Source organism: Lipophrys pholis (assembly GCF_963383615.2).
Source record: "Lipophrys pholis genome assembly, chromosome: 4".
NCBI classification, from domain to species: Eukaryota; Metazoa; Chordata; class Actinopteri; order Blenniiformes; family Blenniidae; genus Lipophrys; species Lipophrys pholis.
This window is the reverse complement of record NC_137637.1, coordinates 19,677,631-19,692,520: the sequence shown is the minus strand read 5'-3', so window position 1 is coordinate 19,692,520 and position 14,890 is coordinate 19,677,631. Positions and strand designations below refer to the sequence as shown.

The 14,890-nt window shown below is 44.8% G+C and overlaps 1 protein-coding gene across 3 annotated transcripts in view; it reads right to left on the bottom strand.

Annotated features, from left to right (window-relative positions):
- foxp4 (forkhead box P4) overlaps positions 1-14,890 on the bottom strand; it is an 88,934-nt gene that overhangs the window by 23,516 nt on the left and 50,528 nt on the right. For all 3 annotated transcript variants that reach the window (XM_080461001.1, XM_080461000.1, XM_080460999.1), the window contains exons 4-5: positions 4,154-4,276; positions 443-601 (exon numbers count right to left, since the gene is read on the bottom strand). In XM_080461001.1, the coding sequence (XP_080317127.1) occupies positions 443-601; positions 4,154-4,276 (282 nt within the window). The remainder of the gene's footprint in view (positions 1-442; positions 602-4,153; positions 4,277-14,890) is intronic.

Here is a 14,890-nt window from a genome sequence, read left to right as displayed (position 1 = left end):
GGAGAGAGAAAGAAAGCAGAGGAGGGCTTCGAGTGTTGGCGGGGTTAATTGCCAATTAAAGGAATGGCAAACCCCTCCCACAGAGAGATTTCCCTTCAGTCTTGGAGCTCAAGGCATGCAAATGAATAGTTTGGCTGCATAACCCGTGGCTCAGCGCAGCACTCCTCCACTCCCTCCACATGGCATGCTGCTGGAGTCACTAATCCTTTTTTTGAGACCAGATTGTGCACACTACAGTTAACTTGACACAGGAGGACAGGATCAGGGATAGAGGAAGAAAGCTACTGTACTATATGTAGCTACAGTCTATACATTACATCCTTTATGTGATTTTTTTTTTCTTCTGCTTACTCCCATGTCAACCACTTTTACTGCATTTAAGGGCACTTGTGTACTTCAGAGCCTACTTGAGCTGAGTGAGTGTGTACTCCGTTATGTTCACCTCTTTCGCAGCTTGCTTCCCGGCCTGCTGTTGCTGCTGCTGCTGCTGCTGCTGCTGCTGCTGCTGCTGCTGCTGCTGCTGTTGCTGCTGCTGCTGCTGCTGCTGAGTCAGAAGCTGAAGATGTAACTGCTCCTGCTGCTTCTTGTAGTACTCCTGTAACTAGAGACAGACACAGAACAGGGGGAGGAAGGGTGATGAGAAGGAGGAGGGGGAAGGGGGGGGGGGGGGGTGTTAAGAAATATGAGGCGACCAAGTCACAACACACTTTGTATCAGCCTCAACAATGCTAGTTTTCCCAACAGTGTGCTCACTATAGTCAGATACCTTAAGCTGAACAGGAATCTCAAGGAAAGCCGTTTCTTTGGATTCCTTTCAGTGAATTCCTTGGTTCATTGTTGTGGTGGTGTGGGCTTTATTGACAAACTGCACACAAAGTGCAAACACAGAGATGACAAAGACTGCTGAAGTATTTCAGCTGGCTGCAATAGTGTTGTATGGCGAGATGATTGCGTATGTTTACGGTGACTATAATCTGCTGTGTGTATCACTGAGCTTTAACTGGGTAAAGTATGAGTTAGGTGTGGCTCAATGCAGAGAGATACACGAGCAACAGAGCAGAAATATACCTCCATGCAAGCCCACCCTAATATCGTGAAGAAGAAGCTGAAAAGAACTGAAAAAATACACGAGTAGACCTAAAGAGCAGTGCTGGTTGCAGGCACATGCTTTTTCCAGGCACATGCTTTTTCCACACAAGAGTGTGCAAGACTGAACAGGACGATTCCAGTCCTACAGACAAAAATGCATAAGGATATATTGCTGTGGGCAGCTTCTGCTGTATTTGCTGTACACCTGCTCTATATGTATGAGTATGCATGCACCTACAACTTTACAGCGAAAGCTTTTGACTCAGTAAATCTTAAGTGAGCAGTTTTTAAACTATGTGTAGATAAGAGAAAGCGCCCGAGGGCGACATGTGCTTCTTATAGGTGGCCCCTCCTTTGGCAATGTAACAGAATGATGGACTTGGGTTTGAAAGTGATACTTCAGAGAAGTTTCTTCATTTTTCTTGTAATTACCTCTTATGTAACGTCACAACTAATTCCAGAAATGAACAAAAGTACCACAAACTGGAAATTGTGGAAACTCACTCAAATAGAGTCCATGTTCATAAATTGCATTTTTTTTTTTTTTTGCAGGAATACACACACTTCCCTCTGACTGGCCACAGTTTGTCTGTTTGTTTGAGTTAGTAATTATTAATTTGCCAGAGGAACTCCATTAAGATTACAATCTAGCTGTGAGGAGAGCAAGGCAGACAGGAAAACTTACACTGACCACAGTCCGTGTGTGTGTGTGTGTGTGTGTGTGTGTGTGTGTGTGTGTGTGTGTGTGTGTGTATGTGTGTGTGTGTGTGTGTGTGTGTGTGCGCGCAAGCACGCATGGAGGGTTACTCTCTTGAGAACAGCTTGTACGTGTGTCCGTCTGCAGTTTGTCTTTGTTTCATGGTGCATCAAATGTTCAAAGAGGCTTTTCAGCAGAGAATGACTTCACAGCACAGCAGTTGCTTCAGTCTCTCATCCATCTGACCCTACACTGAACACACCACACACCACACACCAATGCCCACCCTACACACACACACACACACACACACACACACACACACACACACACACACACACACACACACACACACACACACACACACACACACACACACACACACACACACACACACACACACACACACACCACGCAATGTAATGGTCCTTTGTGCAAAGCTGTTTTACATTTTCCAGTGTTAATCTAATACTTGCCATAGTTTCATTTTTGCATAATTTTCTTCATGCATTCCTCCTATGACGTTCCTCCTTGTCCTTAATTTATTTTAAATGCAGAACTCATTCCTTCTTGCTGCTCTTTCTTTCTTTTCCATCTGTCTTTCCTCTATTTTATCGCTCCTTAGGCGGAGTTAATCTCTCTGTTCCGCGTCACTAGCCCTGATCACCTCCTAATCACACAGACAAATGCATATGCAAGCACACACACACACACACACACACACACACACACACACACACACACACACACACACACACACACACACACACACACACACACACACACACACACACACACACACACACACACACACACACACACACACACACACACACACACACACACACACACTTGGCTGGAGAGTGGTGAGTTGAGGGAATAATTAAGTGATAATTAAGGTCTTTTTAATGATTTGATTCAGTGGCTCTGTGCATTAAGAGTATGTGTAAGTGAGGCACTCACCTCTCTAGCCTATTACCATGACCTTGACTTTAGTGAACACACCAAGAAAGAAAGGCAGTTGTAGCATAAGTAAAGTAAAGGTTAGAAGAAACTTAAAGGTTAGAACAGGCATACATGTGCACACACCCACACACACACACACACGCAGGCACGCAGTGCCTGTGCAAACACAATATTGCTTTGTAGCAGCGAGCTGTTAAACTTACTCACACACTCTTACACAATGCACCACTGCCATGCGGATATGAAATTTAATGCTCCAATGAGTGATATGTTGGTTGGTTGTTCTGTGTGTGTGTGTGTGTGTGTGTGTGTGTGTGTGTGTGTGTGTGTGTGTGTGTGTGTGTGTGTGTGTGTGTGTGTGTGTGTGTGTGTGTGTGTGTGTGTGCGTGTGCGTGTGCGTGTGTGTGTGCATGTGCGCTCGCCCGTCTTTCTGTGTGCAAAAGTGCCTGATTTGCAGATATACCCTAAGTGCGTAGTCCATACTGTGGTTAATTAAGTGGGAGAGCAATGTTAAACTCGGTGGTTTTATTAGCGGTGCAGTGAGTGAGTATGCATTATCAACCCCCTTTCCCCCCCGTTTTCTTTTTTCTTGTTGTAGAAAAAAAGAGCTGGTGAAGAGGTTCTTAGCCATCTGCATGTCTGTTTCCAGAAAGCCAGCACATTTCACATTTCCATTATGATACGTGTTGTCAGATCTTCGCTCTGCAATTTATACTTGCCTAAAGCAAGTGCTCCTTATTAAATCTACTGTATGCCCTGGCCTTGCCTGAGTGTGTATGTTCATGTTTTGGAGACATTCCCTACTATGCAATTACTTCTCTATCCCCTCACTGCAAACAGTCGTCTTCACAGCCTTTACAAGGTGGTATGTGCTTTTTACCTGTGTTAGTAGGAGGTCATGGGTTGGCGTGACTGAGTGTTTGACAAATCTGTTCGGGGTGAAGAGTGTTTACCGGTTTTTGTTGACATGGCAACTCCTTTATCAGCTGCTGGGCACAACACACATACTCTTGAATCACTATGATTCACTGGCTGTTGCTAAAAAAGCACAATCGTCTGTGTGTAGGTGTGCATATGAGTCCCAGCAGGTAGGAGCATGTAGAGCAACAATGCTGAAGATGAGGCAGTCGAAATGACAATATGTGTATGAGTTGAGATGCGTTTATCATCAAAGGTCTAGGAGCATTGAATAAGATACAATCACGCCCAGCGTGTGTCAGCGCCTACTAAAACAGACACATCTAAACTTGCCATTCTGGGACAGGGTCCAAACAAAGTGCAAGTGCACATGTGTGTTAATTTGTCTGTGGGTGTGTGTGTGTGTGTGTGTGTGTGTGTGTGTGTGTGTGTGTGTGTGTGTGTGTGTGTGTGTGTGTGTGTGTGTGTGTGTGTGTGTGTTACCTGCTGTAGCATGAGAGCTTGCTGTTGCTGCAGCAGGGCTTGGAGCTGAGGAGGAGACAGGATCTGTTGCATCTGTTGAGGAGTGATCATCTGAGGACTCATCATTGCCATGGACACAGGCACCTAAAGACGGGGACACAGATCTGTTAAATGTTGCACACATTTGGGTATTAGCACACAAAAGTAGGACAACTCAGTCAGTGGGTTAAGCGTTGTGTGAAAAAGCTCAGCCAGCAAAGCAAGCTTCAAGCATGACTCTGCCTGCAACTGAATACTTAACTCACAACAAACAATCTGAATAGAGATTGTGCACTTTGCTGGTATAGACAGGTAAAGGCCCCTTCATGCTTTGCGCAATGTACGTCTGCAGACCTTCCACAGGTCGCATGTGCGCACATGATTGTATTCATACTCCACTCTTGAGTTCACCTCTGTTAAAGTTCCATAACGTAACGCAACGATCCCAAAAAAAAATCTCCACTTCTGCTGCCCGGCGTTCTCCACCTTTCCTAAAGTAGTTTAGGTTTCATTTCAGGAGTTCTGAGCCGTCTGGCTCTTTATTTGCTTTTAATTTGTGGTTGTTCAGACGGGGAGACATAGGATCTCCTCACACAAGCACCCAGTAGGCCCTGACGCATGCGCAGTCGGCAGCGCACAGGTCGCGCGGTCACAAAATTTGGGCTGAGCGCGCTCGACCGCAGTGGAGCCGCAGCGCACCCTGCGCAAAGGGGCGGATGACGATTTTGTCATCACTGCGCACGCGCGCCTTGTGGAGAGTATGAAGGGGCCTTAAGAAATGAGAGAGGTGTGTTTTGCCTTATTCTGTCAATCAACAACCCCCCCCCCCAAAAAAAACCTGACAACATCATACAAAGATGAACAGGCGAACACACTAAAATTGTTGACACTTCTCTACACAAAGCAAGTGATTTCTTTTGCAGTGATAATGGCAGATAAAAGAGTGGATATGAAATCCCCCTACAAAATATAAAATCTTATCTGGCTTTATAAACATGCGATTACGACGGCCTCCGATTCTGCTTCCACACAGTCAAGCCTGGCTAAGAAAAGGGAACAACAAAGTGTATATCTGATGAGATAAGCATCTCATCAGATAGGGCTGCAGGCAGCGACAGACAGGGAAAGTGTGGGGACTGAGAGAGTAACATGGTGAATTTCGCAGCACTGTGGACACACGTGCATTGTACACAAGGATGTGCAAAAGATCCTAATCTGAATACAAACACAGTAAAACTGAAGACAAACATAAATCAGAACAGAGCGTGCGTGCACACGTATATATGCAGACACAAAATAGGACAAACCACGATCGTAATACTGCTGACAAAATGCTTTTGTACTCATTAACAGTTGGAGCAACAATAGTTCATAGATAAACTAAGTACAGGGATAAAGAGACTGAGAAGTTCAGACAATGAGAGGAGGAGAGAGACAGGGTTTGAGATTTTTTTTCCTGTTTAAAGAATGAGTAACGACTACCTCTTCCTTCACTACCTTCTCATCAATAAACTATACAGGTTTCTGGATACAAATAGGCATTGTGTCTCAACATGTCCGTTATGTCTACTTCAGAGAGATACCACTGTGGGCTGCCTCTGAATTTGCCCATCAATCTATACTTGCTCCTCGAAATGTTCAAACTCTGTGTTTGTGTGCATCTGTGTGTGGCTGCGTGTGAAGCTCATTTAAGAGCAGTCTATCTCCTCCGCACCTGAGGGGATGGTGAGAAGGGCAGACGAGAGGTGCTGAGCTCTCACTGGTAAATCAAGTCTGTAAGGAGCTGATTTTGTAAATAAGGTTGATCATAAACACTAACACCTTCTTCAACACACATCCTCTCCCTCCTTCCTTCTACCATTTTCCGTCTTCTCCCTCTGCTCGTGTGCCTGTCAGTAACCCCTATATTCAGTCTGTGGTTTCATCAAACAGGGCTTCCCTAATTAACACGCCTTAGACCTAACATACCCACAAAATGATAGAACAAAAGGTAAGGAAAGGAAAGCACAGGTGGTTATGGGCCATAGACCATGAACAAGTTGGGATGTGGAGATAAAGGTGCAACAGTTTGTTTAAGCTGGGGGACAGGAAAAAAAAAAAAAAAGATGAAGTCAGAGCGGAGGAAGTAAAGGGAAGGGTGGTGTTGTGGCAGTTGGTAAAAGAACAGGCAAGAGGGATCGGGGGGAGGTGGAGTCGCGAGCAAGATGGGGGCGGTGATGGGTGCAGCTTGGCGTCATGCCAGCTTGCCCCCGCCGCTGGGCCTTGTCATTCTAAGCTGCCAAATGAAAAGCTGTAATTAATTGCTCTTGTGCATCCCATTCTTCCTCCCTGACAAATCATACATTCTATTTTATACACACCGCCATCGACATTTTCAAGTCACAGGCGTAATAATTACTGGAGTTATAGCACCTTTCTGTGTGTTGGCTGACGCTCTGTTGCCAGAACCAAATGTGTGTGTGTGTGTGCAAGTGTAAATATACTGTAATGTGTGTGTGTGTGTGTGTGTGTGTGTGTGCGTGTGTGTGTGTGTGTGTGTGTGTGTGTGTGTGTGTGTGTGTGTGTGTGCGTGTCAGGCTGAATGCTGAGTAGTTAAGGTTTGACGCCATTAATTGCCCCTATAATCTAATATCACAAAGCGTGGTGATTATGGGGCATGCGTTGCCACCGCCATACGACACCGCCAGCCTGAGAGCGCCGCCACAAAACAAAAGCCTCACCATTAGCGATTTGACGGGCCAGGACAAAAGCGTCTCACAATGCAGAATTATATTTTCATTCGGCTTTGTCTCTCCTGGTGAATGATTTCTCCCCTTTCATTGGACTGTGAATAGGGAGAGTCTGAAAAGCCGGGCGATTTGAAGTCAGCCATTTATTAAATGCATTTAATTTTTTTCCGCTGTCGTCGTTTTCTTTTTTTCTTTTTTTTTTCCTTCCTCATGTTGCATGTTAATTTAAAAGAGAGAGATGCGTGGTAGATTAGTGAGAGAGAGGTGAAGCAAGGGGGAAGCAAGTGGATTGGCGAGATGAGAAACGGGGAGAAGGAAGGGCTCCTTCCACATTGAGGAAGAAAAGGAGGGAGATTGCAAATAATGCTTCGGAAATAGAGACGTGTGCGTGAAGAGTCACGCAGAGAAAGAAAGGAACCAGCAAGCAGGTTTTTGGAGGGAGAACACGTAGCCTTGAGCTCCAGCAAAGGTTGCCAGCCTGGACACACGTGGGTAAATGTGTGTGAACACAGACGATGCTGCACGGTAGGTGTTCGATAAACGTGAACTTCTGGCCACTAATAAAACCCAAGATTTGAAAAAGCTATGATGTTGCCAATATCATTAACATGCAAGAATCACTCATTAGAGGACACACATACAAGCACACGCAGGCAGAGACACACTGCGGAGGGGTCAGCCGGCTGACAGAGGTCAGCCCCTGCCATGGAGAGAGGGAGCTGGGGGAGGGAGGGATGGAGGGAGGAGAGGAGAGGCAGGAGACAGCCCTGTCGTTTACAGAGAGTTGAGGAGTAATTAGAGGGGTTGTTTGAAGAGGGGGTTTAACTGATTAACAAAGAAAGAGGGGGAGCGAAGAAGCGCCCGAAAGATGGGAAGGAGAAGGAGGAGAAAGGCATGAAGTCCCAGAGGAGTGAAGAGAGAGAAATGGGGGAATGTAACTTGCATTTCAATGAAGCTCCATCCCTCTCTCCTCTCCTCCCTTGATGACTTTTCATTCTAACAAGGAGGAAAGCCTTTCACCACTTTCCATCTCAGATGAAACCTCGGCAGCGAAGAGGGATGGCTATCTGATATTAAAACCAGCACGGCGCTACTGGGAAATAGGCCCAGCTCAGCTCATCACTGTGTTTACACAGATACAAGCTGGTTAAATGACTGCATCATCTCCGGCTTAACTGTCTCATGCGATTTAATGCATGCCCGTGCACCAAAATGATTGCATTTAAAGCAAACAAAAGCACGTTTCAGAAAATTTTCTTTCACACATAAACACACTTTTTGAGGGCATGACAAGCAATTTGCAAACACACACTTTTTAAGAGCGCAACAGCTAGTGGCCAGAGTGACCATAAACACTCCCCTGAGCTTCACACGCAGGTACATTTACTTCGTTGATTATTCACCTCAAAAGCGGGCAGCCGGTGCACGTGTGTATAAATGTGTGTGTGTGTGCGTGCGTGCGTGCGTGCGTGCGTGCGTGCGTGTGTATGATGGCAGCAAGTGGTGAGAAGAAAAGAGGCTATAATCAGAATCTAAACAGGCTCTCAGTCTAAATGATGCAGGCCCTGCCTCTGGGTCTATGGGGACACACAGGAGAGAGGGATAATTGAAAAAATGACAAGGGGAGAGCAGGAGGAAGAGAGGGGCTGACACAGACCTCCTCCTCCTCCTCCTCCTCCACGTCCTCCTCCTCCTCCTCACCCCCTTGCTCTGCAGGAGCAAACCCCAGCGCTGTTTATCCTTGTCACTGAGCATTACCACCTCACCATGGAAGTGACGGCTGCCTCTCTGTCACACACACACACACACACACACACACACACACACACACACACACACACACACACACACACACACACACACACACACACACACACACACACACACACACACACACACACACACACACACACACACACACACACACACACACACACACACACACACACACACACACACACACACCTTGTGGTGTATGAAGACCAGCATCTTCCTAATATGCTCTCTTATACACATTAAAAGGTGTTTAAAAAGTTGTCTCCCGTCTCTGTAGCTTGAAAAGGACAGAAATATGTTCCCTCTTTGACGCGGCATGTGTTTAAAATCGTGTGTGTCAGCACTGCCTTGCCTGTTGACGGGTAAAGGACTTAATGGCGGGAGGTGAACTACCCCCCCACATGCTTGCTGGTTCAGGATTTGTTTATTCACTAGCTATCATCACTATCACTCCTTCCATCTTTCAGCCCCTCAGGTAAACAGCCTGTCTGTGCTCATCACACCAAGAAATGAGAGGAGAAAATTAGGTGGGGTGTATTGGGGGGGGGGGGTGCAGTGGAGTAGGGGACAAGGGAGAAAAGAGAGAAGCAGAAGAAAAACCATTTGAGTGAAAACGAGGAATAGAAGGAGTGCCTACTGTGCTGAGAGTGTTGTTTGGAACTCAGGGCCAGGCCTCCAGTGGAAATAAAAGGGCCCCATTGTGTGTGGTGAGTACCCCTCCTCCAGCTAATCTGCTGCAGGGCCAGGGGCCACATTGCTCTGGGGGAAACTGATGAGCGAAGCCAGGTGGGGTTGGGAATGATACGGGCATCTTGCAGCTTCAAACTTCAAACATTTTTGCTGAGTAATGTTTCGGTCTACGTCTGTGACCAGTGTATGTGTGTGAGCTGCTGCTGCTACAAAGAAATACCAACATGCAAGAGGAGGGTTGAGTTCTATTAAAGCCTTTGGTTATTTTTTTTCCATTTAAAAATACGTTAATACGTCAACTGTCCAGTCAAACGGAAGTTGAAATCCTGTGAGAGATTGAACATTTGCGATGTACAAACCGAAGAAGCAGTGTTATAAAAACAACCAGTCTTAGTTTTCTTGGCTCATGGAAAGCAAGCAAGAAAGGAAATGATTCACTTGTTCAGTTGGTTGCGCTTCTTAAGAATTGTCCATTTAATTATCCTTTTGTGAATCATTGCAAAAGGCTCTGGGGTCTTGGCTAATGTTCACATGAATAGCTCGCTTGCTTAAAGTGTGATTTGAACCCAGGTAGAGCACACCCGAGGTGAACTTTATGGAAGTGCACAGCGAAAGACAGCAGTCATATATAAAAGTGAGTGAGCTGGGGTCTTGTACGATTTGACTCACATATACAAACAGTATGTGTGTGGAAGTGTATAAAACAAAGCTCTCTCTGACAGGACGCAGACAAATGAAAAAAAGAAAAGAAAAGAAAAAAAAACTTCAGAGAGGACAGAGAAAGACCAGTAAGTTCAAGTGGATAATCCCCCTCCCCCACCCTTCTCCTTCTCCTCCACTGCCTCCCTCCATCTAACGCCCCACTGCTTCAGAATAAAAATGACAACACATTTCCAGAAACACACGCACAGACATACACACACTCAGGGCACTTCATTGGGAAGTGTGAGAGGCCTTTATCGACCATATTTCATTACTGATTTCACTCATGTTTCAAATCACAAAATAAGAGTTTCACACTTCAGTGGCCAGACCCAAACCTTTCCTCTCCATCCTTCTCGTCTGTCTGTCCACCCCTCCGCCCAGAGCCAAACCCAATCCACTAGCTGCCCAGCCTCCTCCCCTGCACCCTTCACAAACTGTCAGGATCCCATACTACCCTCCAAGACACACACAAACACACACCAACGTGTGCACACACAGCCACAATTCCCTCCACATCAAATCAGAGAAACTGCCAACTAAGCACTTTCATTGAGTGGACAAAAGGAGTGCTTTGGGAAAAACACTTTGAAAGGAAATAAAAGAGGACGAAAGAAGGAACTGCTTCAGTTGCGCAGGCTCTAGGGGGCTCAACACTCATCTCTCCACATACTTTTGTTGATTAGTTAAAAGACTTTGAACTCAGCCTCAATCTTCACATTTAGTGCTTTCACAAAAATCTATAGGAGTTGAAATGAAGCAGCAGTAGAGAAGAAAAAAAAAAACAACATACAGAAAAATACAGTAAAATATGGTAGCAAACTTGATTTGAAAGTAGTTGCAGTGAAATGAACCTCTGAGAGTAGAACCAGACTGCTGTGACTCAGTGTCCTCCTCCCGTCTTTCCTGCATGCCTCCGTCTTTCCCTCCGTCCCAGCGCGCTGGTGTCAGCTCTCTCCAGAGAGCAGCGAGCCAAGCTAATTAACATATCTCTAATGAGTCTTTTCATTTTTTTCCTAATTAAACGAGCTCCTCAATAATACATGAAAACAGGACACCGCGCTATTCAATTACATACGTATGGGCCACAGCCAAGCACGTGCATTAATCTGTATGTGTGCATGCCAAGTGCCAGTGAGTTAAGTGTGCCAGGCGTGCGTCTGCCAAGTGGTGCATATGTGTCTGCTCGTGCCCACCCAGTGTACGAGGGCGTGCCAAAGTGTGTCCATTGTGGAAAACGTGCGGCAGGTCAAAGAGGCATGCTACGTATCATGCTGGGTAATCCGCCAATTGCTACTCCGTCTGCCAACTGCGTGCGTGCCCACCAATTCTCTCAGTAGCACTTGTGCCACAACCAATTAAGGTAACTGTGGCCAATTATATCCAACACTCATGACAAACACACGTCTAAAGTGTAATATTATCCAAATTCCACAGACGTGAAGATGTCTTTGAAGTGTCGCCTCTTACAGTGGAAAGGAGACGGATCATCTTGGTATGCTGCCTTCATTTGTCACTAGAAAACGATATCACTGGTAACGTAAAAAAAAAAATCAAGTATATTTCGGTTGACGCGATTCTAAACATAACTTGTGCAACACAGTTCTCCAATGTCATACTGTCATTTGAAGCAATATCATTTTCAGCCGGCGTTATTAGGTATTATTTCTTGCTGTCTTTTGTTTCAAGTGCCAGTCATTATAAAACTACTGACTCCTAAATAATCACTTGTAAAAATATTTTGTACTTTTCAGCAACTGTAGCTGCAATTTTGATGCACACAATCAATTTTTTCTGCAATTGCCTGTCTAGAGACTTGAGCTATTGTCGAGTTTCTCCTCAACGTGACGCATGACAGCGTGACGCACACGCACACGCACACGCACACGCACACACACACACACACACACACACACACACACACACACACACACACACACACACACACACACACACACACACACACACACACACACACACACACAGTGGATTGATACCATCTCACACTGCCAGCCAAACACAGAGACCATCTCTGAACAACCAATCAAAGAACAGATACAATCTCAGAGTTTCTTTTTCTCTCCGCTCAGATCCTCCCCTCTATTATAAATAAAGAAAAGAAAAGAAATATGATGGGGAAGGCGGAGGGGTGTGGGAGGGTAAGAATGAGGGGGGGCATGGGGTATAGTGGGTGGGTGGAAGGAGGGGGCTTGTCAGCGCAGACCAAGGCTTTTCCAGAGAAGTCAAGACACGAAAAGAAGTCTTCCCGCTCACCCTGTCTGCCTCTGCCGTTCTCCCTCAGAGAGAAGGGAAAAATCTAATTATCGAGCTCCTAAAGATCTCATTATTGGCTGAGGCTCATTTGCATGTGAGAGAGGAGCCCAGCAGGAACCAACCTGAGAACGGCCATTTTGTGCCTGATGTGAGCCACTGTGCCAGCGTGCAGGTCGCTTATTGCCACCTTTAGAAATAACCAGATGAAATATCTAGCTTTGCGCACTCACTCATTTTTCTCTGTTACCGGTGGATGATTGCTTCTATTACAGCAACTACCTGTGGTGATTCAAAGGTGACTGTGAACCTGGAAATGACAGTAATTAAGCAATGTTGACCTGTCACCGAAGTATTGTGATGTCCAGTAAACAGACTTAAGCTCAGGTATACAAAGAACAACCAGCGTATACTTGTCCTTGTGACTGTGTAGATGCAAGCACGAACACACACAGAAATGTAAATCCAAGTGTGTGTGTGTGTGTGTGTGTGTGTGTGTGTGTGTGTGTGTGTGTGTGTGTGTGTGTGTGTGTGTGTGTGTGTGTGTGTGTGTGTGTGTGTGTGTGTGTGTGTGTGTGTTGGCAGGGTGTATGGGGCCAAGTGAGCTGACAGCTCAGACAACAGAGATGTAACATGGTTGCCCCGGAGAGTATAAAGAGGATCGCAGGGCCAGGCCGCAACAAACAAGACAAACAAGACAGAGATGGAGAGTAGAGGAGGAGCAGAGCTGTGTGTGTGTGTGTGTGTGTGTGTGTGTGTGTATATGTGTGTGTTTTTGTGTTTATCTGTATGTGTGTGTATATGTGTGTGTTTTTGTGTTTATCTGTATGTGTGTGTTCACTACAGGGAAATAGAGCATCAGTATAGGAGATGTGTGTTTGAAGCAGGTCAACTGAATGTGCATTCGACCTACGTTTGACCCCATTCATGTGAAAATGCTTGTCAACATTTACAGTCGACTCCACTGCGGATCCTTACACGGCACTGCTTAACAGGAGATGACTATTACACGTTACCGCTGAGTTTCACTTCCCCCACAACATGTTTTCTTTTACTTACCCAACATCACGGTCCTTTAAACTGATTTTGAGTTGAGTCAGTAAGTGCTAAGTCATAATGTAACAATTGAAATCCCTATCCTTTCTGTAAATTGCTGTTCTCCAGAGCAAACTAGAGTCCAGCAGGAATCGACTGCAGATGTGGACTCAAAACAGTCCACAATCTTAAATGGCTAAGGACTTCCAGCAATGAGAGAAACTGGACTGTAATCAAGAATCTGATATAAAGGGCAAATGCATGACTATCACACTATTTGACATCAGCAGCATTTTACAACCAGTCCAGTCTCAATGTGACTTTAATCTTAAAAAGATTTCCCCCAAAACAGATACGTCATATAAGCTGTATTTACTTGGTCCTCTTTCCTTTTAAAATGTAATTTCTACAGCTGCCAGTTTTTATCCAAAGTAAATAAAGTGATTTTGATTCCAATTCAGGTTTTTATTAAAGAGTAATCTGTAGGATCACACTTTTTTAAATCTCATTTCAGCTTTGACATCTTGAGTAATAAGCAGTCATTAATTCGGTGGCATTTTTCTACATCCCAGAGGTCACTTGGCAATTAAACTGTGTGGCCGGCAGTTCAAAATCTTTACTTTTGGACTTTCTGTTGGTTGATTTCTAAGTTTTATGTGATTTTGATGTTTCTTTTTGTGGTCTAACATGAAGGACTGTAAGTAACGCTATATTAAATATTCCTTTTTATTCCCCTAAAACAAAAATGCAGCCAAAGATTACGATGCATCAGAAGCCAACATTTGCACAACTGCATCGATTAACTTTTTATTCTATAGATGCTACAGCCAAGTAGGAAAATCAGGGAGTTTCAAAGAAAAAACCTGAGCGCACGTAGCTTCACTCACATTGTACCTCCCATTGTGTTTGACTGAGGACTGGACGTCTTGATGTTTTTCACATATTATTATTGCTAACGATTGTTGCGATATATAGGCAATAAAAAGCACCACTCATCATAGTTAGATGCTTTTCATTGGGAAATCTGATTGAACTTATTTAATCATATTAATTTGTCTCATTGTCTAATTTGTCATTTAATCTGCATGGTTTTCATGATTTCTCCTAAAAAAACCCTGAGATGTTCCCTTTTTCCTATGAGCTACTTAGGAATTGCAGACTTGGCACATTAAATCTTACCTTATCCTTCTGACTCACATCTGTCTTCCTCCTTCTCCTCCATCTCTTCTCGCTATTTCTCAAACTATGATGGACCAGCTGTCTGTTTATCGTGTGCTAATGAGAAGAGCAGTGAAATACTCAGACAGCTTACTCCTCTAATAGACCCGAGGCCCAACTTTATTGATACGAGATCGACCTATAAATCACACTTCTCCATGTAGCCGGCATGTTATGTAAAGAAGAGCCAAATGTGATGTCTTGTGTGATATTTATTGACACACACTGAAAGTTATAATGCATGTGTTGCATCTCTGTGTGTCTTCTTCAAGAACCTTTCGGTAGCTTTCACTACAGC